Source organism: Phalacrocorax carbo, chromosome 27, assembly GCF_963921805.1.
Source record: "Phalacrocorax carbo chromosome 27, bPhaCar2.1, whole genome shotgun sequence".
NCBI classification, from domain to species: domain Eukaryota; kingdom Metazoa; phylum Chordata; class Aves; order Suliformes; family Phalacrocoracidae; genus Phalacrocorax; species Phalacrocorax carbo.
The window spans coordinates 910,726-915,818 of record NC_087539.1 but is presented as its reverse complement, the minus strand read 5'-3'; the positions used below and the strand labels follow the sequence as shown (position 1 = coordinate 915,818).

At 69.3% G+C, this 5,093-nt stretch overlaps 1 protein-coding gene across 1 annotated transcript; it reads left to right on the top strand.

Moving 5' to 3' along the window:
• Window positions 1-410: 410 nt before the first annotated feature.
• LOC135317942 (tubulin alpha-1C chain) lies at window positions 411-3,388 on the top strand. Its single transcript, XM_064474663.1, has 4 exons — window positions 411-480; window positions 1,392-1,614; window positions 1,711-1,859; window positions 2,414-3,388. Exons 1-4 carry the CDS (start codon window positions 478-480, stop codon window positions 3,386-3,388), a joined length of 1,350 nt encoding a protein of 449 aa, XP_064330733.1. The 5' UTR covers window positions 411-477.
• The last annotated feature ends 1,705 nt before the right edge of the window (window positions 3,389-5,093 follow it).

Below are 5,093 nucleotides of genomic sequence, written 5' to 3'. Positions count from 1 at the left end.
CCGGGGGGTGCAGAGACCCCTCCGGCCCCCGGCTGAGCCCCCGGACCCTAATACCGCACACGGCCCGCCCCCCCGCCCCTAAAGCCCCTCCAAAGCCCCCCAGTCCTGCCACCCCCGATGCCCCGCGACCCCTGCTGCCCCACAACACGCCCCGCCCCTCCTGCTCCAGCGCCCCGCCCCTCGCCCCGCCCCCCGCTCTCCGCATTCCACTCTGACGACATCACCTGCTACGCAACCTCGCCGGCTTTCGAACCGGCCAATCGGAATCGAGGCGGGGCGGAGAGGGTGTGGTCGGCGGCGCGGGTGTGGCCGGCGGGACTGCGTTGTCCCGGGAGGGCGTGGTAAATCTGTGGCTCCGCCCATCACGCCCCGCCCTCCTCGAAGCCCCGCCCCCGGGGTATATCACGGGGGGGCCCCGCCGGGTACCCCTCGCCTCCCTCCTCGGCAGCTCCGTAACGGTTCGGGCAGTGAGCGGCCATGGTGAGGGCCGGGGCGTGGGGACACGCGTGGGACCCCCGGGGCAGTGCGTGGGGATGGGGGCGTGCCGGGTTCCCGCCGTGTCCAGGGCAGCTTGCGGGGCTGGCGGGGTGAAGGTTCCCTGTGTGTCCGGGACACCTCGTGGGGCTGCCGAGTTTTTGCAGGCCCTGAGGTGGGGGCACACGGGGCCCTGTGTGCCCGTGGGGGAAACGGAGCTCTGGGCCCCCCCGTCTGGGGCTCACTGGCCTGGGTGCTCCCACCCCCAGGCCCCCTGCCCCTCTGCAGGGGGACATACTGGGGTGCGGTGCATGGCCCGGGCTCCCACGCAGGTCCTGGACGTGTTCCTTCCTGAGCCGGGAGGGGGTGTGGGGGTGCTGGGGGACCCCACTGCCGCCCTCTCCCTGGAGGCAGGGAGCGCCCCACGCCGGGAGCACGCGTGGAAGTGAGTCACAGCAGCGTGGGGTGATGGCGGGGGCAGCTGCCGCTCTCACACCGGCCCGGGCACAACCAGCAGCGGCCGGGACGGGGAAAGCCTTCCTGGTCCCTGGAGTTTGCTCTTGTCCCAAGTTGGGGGGCTGCTGGCCTTGGGCCCATCCCTGTGGGTCAGGGCTGGTGCTGTGGGGGCTGGTGGCATGGCTGGGACAGCCTGGAGTGGTTCAAGGGCTGATGGAGAAAAGGGGGGGTTCCCCTTTCCATGGGGCCTGGGTGCACTCTAAAAGGAGGAGTGTGATGGGCAGTGTTGTGGGGAGGGGGCTGAAGTTGCCCCTGTTCCAGTGCAGGCCTTGGGTGGTGGGGACTGGGAATAACCCTGGGGAGCCCTAACTCTAGCTCTGGGGCAGTGGAGGGGGTGAACACCTCCAACGGGCGTTTGGGTGGGAGCTGCCCCCCAACCGATCCCCCCGGTGCCCCCGCAGCGCGAGTGCATCTCCATCCACGTGGGCCAAGCGGGCGTGCAGATCGGCAATGCCTGCTGGGAGCTGTACTGCCTGGAGCACGGCATCCAGCCCGACGGGCAGATGCCCAGCGACAAGACCATCGGCGGCGGGGACGACTCCTTCAACACCTTCTTCAGCGAGACGGGGGCCGGCAAGCACGTGCCCCGGGCCGTCTTCGTGGACCTGGAGCCCACGGTGATCGGTGAGCGCGGTGGGGCGGGGGGCTGTGGGGCGGCGGGTGTTAACGGGATGCCTGGCGCTAATGGGCGCTAACGGGGCGCGCGGGCTCTCCCCGCAGACGAGGTGCGCACGGGGACGTACCGGCAGCTCTTCCACCCCGAGCAGCTGATCACGGGCAAGGAGGATGCGGCCAACAACTACGCCCGTGGGCACTACACCATCGGGAAGGAGATCATCGACCTGGTCCTCGACCGCATCCGCAAGCTGGTGAGCATCCCATGGGGTCTCACCGGCTGGGTCTGTCCCTGGGGGTGTCGGGGGCCCAAGGGAAGCCAGTGTCCCTGGGGAGGTGATCAGCAGGGCCTTCTAGCCCCATCAGCACTTGGGGGCAGAAGGTGGGGCTGCCCTGGGGTGTGGGCAACAGGTCTGGGCTGTCCCTGGTGCCCTCAGGGGACACACCTGCCCCAGGGGCACCAGCGCCCTGTCCCAGCCAGGAATGGGGAGGAGGATGGGAAGCCCCACGCCTGGGTAGAGGGGGACGGCACAGCCCTGGTTTGGGTGCTGGCGCAGCACTGGTTTGTCTGGTGTGGCTGCCCGAGCTCTTTGAACCTCTGGTTCCCACGCTGGGTCTGGCGCCGGGGCTGGCCGGACCTGCTGTGCCGCTGGCTCTGCTCGGGGAGCTCCTGGCACATCAAAGGCTGAGCTGGCTGCCCACAGGCTGGCGTGGGATGGGTGGCTCCTGCTGCACCCATCGTGGGGAGACCGAGGGTGCGAAGCCATGGCTGACCTGCTCCGGGCCCCGCTGGGGACTCTTCCAACAGGCTGACCAGTGCACGGGGCTGCAGGGCTTCCTGGTCTTCCACAGCTTCGGGGGTGGCACCGGCTCTGGCTTCACCTCCCTGCTCATGGAGCGCCTCTCCGTCGACTATGGCAAGAAGTCCAAGCTGGAGTTCTCCATCTACCCGGCCCCGCAGGTCTCCACGGCCGTGGTGGAGCCCTACAACTCCATCCTCACCACCCACACCACCCTGGAGCACTCCGACTGCGCCTTCATGGTGGACAACGAGGCCATCTATGACATCTGCCGCCGCAACCTGGACATCGAGAGGCCCACCTACACCAACCTCAACCGCCTCATCAGCCAGATCGTGTCCTCCATCACGGCCTCCCTGCGCTTCGACGGGGCGCTGAATGTCGACCTGACGGAGTTCCAGACCAACCTGGTGCCGTACCCCCGCATCCACTTCCCGCTGGCCACCTACGCCCCCGTCATCTCGGCCGAGAAGGCTTACCACGAGCAGCTGACGGTGGCGGAGATCACCAACGCCTGCTTCGAGCCGGCCAACCAGATGGTGAAGTGCGACCCACGGCACGGCAAGTACATGGCCTGCTGCCTGCTGTACCGCGGGGACGTGGTGCCCAAGGATGTCAACGCCGCCATCGCCACCATCAAGACCAAGCGCACCATCCAGTTCGTGGACTGGTGCCCGACTGGTTTCAAGGTGGGCATCAACTACCAGCCGCCCACGGTGGTGCCCGGGGGGGACCTGGCCAAGGTGCAGCGCGCCGTGTGCATGCTGAGCAACACGACGGCCATCGCCGAGGCCTGGGCCCGCCTGGACCACAAGTTCGATCTGATGTACGCCAAGCGGGCGTTCGTGCACTGGTACGTGGGGGAGGGCATGGAGGAGGGGGAGTTCTCGGAGGCCCGTGAGGACATGGCTGCCCTGGAGAAGGATTACGAGGAGGTGGGAGCCGACAGTGTGGAGGGGGAGGAGGAGGGGGAGGAATACTAGTGCCTTGTCTCTTCTGCCAGTTACACTGTGGTGCTGTTCATTAAAATTGCTCTTTTCACTCTTGCCTGGTTTATTGTCTCATCACGATCTGCCTCGGGGTGACCTGGGGGGATGTTCCCGAAGAGAAGGGGGGTCCTGGCTGAGCTGAGCTGGCCTGGGCTGGCTGCCCGGCCCTGCTGCCAGCTGGCACAAGGGTTGCACTGGGGGGGCTGCGTGGGACTGGGGTCCCTTAGCTGAGTCCTGTGCTGTGAGCTGCACTGCCTCCACCCCCCCACTCCCAGCCCCTACCCCCCCCCCGCATTATTATCACATGGGTAGGACCCCTGGGAAGGGCCCCCAGGGAGGTCGGGGCCCCCCAGCACCCTCCCTGGGCCAGGGCTGTCCTCGCCTGCCCCAGCAGACGTGCTCTGGCCCTGGGTGTGTGGGCAGGATTGGGCCCTGGGCATGGCTGGTGCAGACGGGCTGTACGTGGTGTTGTGCTGTTCCTGGCGTGGGGCTGGTCTGTGCGGTGCTCTGCAGAGCTGGGGGGGGGGTCCTGGGTGGGAGGGACACCCCACCCCAGCCCCTGGGCAGGGCACTGACCCCTTCCGGGAAGCACCGCCCTCGCTGCCTGGGAAGGGGGGTCTGGGGGGGCCAGAGCTCAGTACCCTGCGCATGGCAGCTCCAGCAGAGCCGAGTCACGCTGTGCCTACAAACTAAGGGGGGACATAGGGGCCCCCCTCCCTGGGGACTGTGATGGACAGGGCCTCAGGTGCCCACTCCACAGGGCTGAGCTCCGTGGGCAGGATGTGACCCATCTGGGATTGGGCTTTGCTGAGCCCTGCAGCAGGACTTGAGGATAGGGCCCACCCTGCAGCCCCCAGCCCCTCTCTGCATCCTAGTGAGGGGGCTGCACCCCCTCTCCCCATGGTATTTGGGGGGGACCCCACACCCCCTGGTACTGTCCTCCACCCCACAGGGTCCCCCAGACACTCTCCTGCATCCTGGCAGGGGGAGATGCAGCCCTGCAAGTGCTGCCCAGCCCCTCTCCCCCCGCCCAGGTGGGGGTCTGTGTCCCCCGGGCACCCCCGGCCCCTCTCCCCACCACCCCTGGTGCTGCCTGCACCCCGAGAGGGGACCCGACAGCCCCCTACCCCGCATCCCGAGTGGCGTCCCCGGCCACTCCCGAGGGGGGAATGCCTGCAGCCCCCTGTCCCGCAGCCCCCGCCCCGCATCCCGAGTGGCGTCCCCGGCCACTCCCGAGGGGGGAATGCCTGCAGCCCCCTGTCCCGCAGCCCCCGCCCCGCATCCCGAGTGGCGTCCCCGGCCACTCCCGAGGGGGGAATGCCTGCAGCCCCCTGTCCCGCAGCCCCCGCCCCGCATCCCAAGTGGCGTCCCCGGCCACTCCCGAGGGGGGAATGCCTGCAGCCCCCTGTCCCGCAGCCCCCGCCCCGCATCCCAAGTGGCGTCCCCGGCCACTCCCGAGGGGGGAATGCCTGCAGCCCCCGCCCCGCAGTCCCCTGTCCCGCAGCCTGAGTGGGAGTCCCCGGCCACTCCGGGCCCCTCTCCCCGCCCCCGAAGGGACACCCGCAGTCCCCGGTCCTTCCCCCCGCCGGCCGGGAGACCCCTCCCCTCGAGCCCGCACCCCCGGGTCCCCACTGTGGGGCGGAGCCGCTGCCCGCTATAAACAGCCGGTACCGGCAGCCGCCGCCCTCCCGGTACCGCC

What these genes read in the sequence shown, in the direction of transcription:
- LOC135317942 (XM_064474663.1), top strand. An exon ending in CCTGGAGCCCACGGTGATCG is followed by an intron (nt 1,615 to 1,710) that starts GTGAGCGCGGTG and finishes CTCTCCCCGCAG; the next exon opens with ACGAGGTGCGCACGGGGACG. An exon ending in TCGACCGCATCCGCAAGCTG is followed by an intron (nt 1,860 to 2,413) that starts GTGAGCATCCCA and finishes CTCTTCCAACAG; the next exon opens with GCTGACCAGTGCACGGGGCT.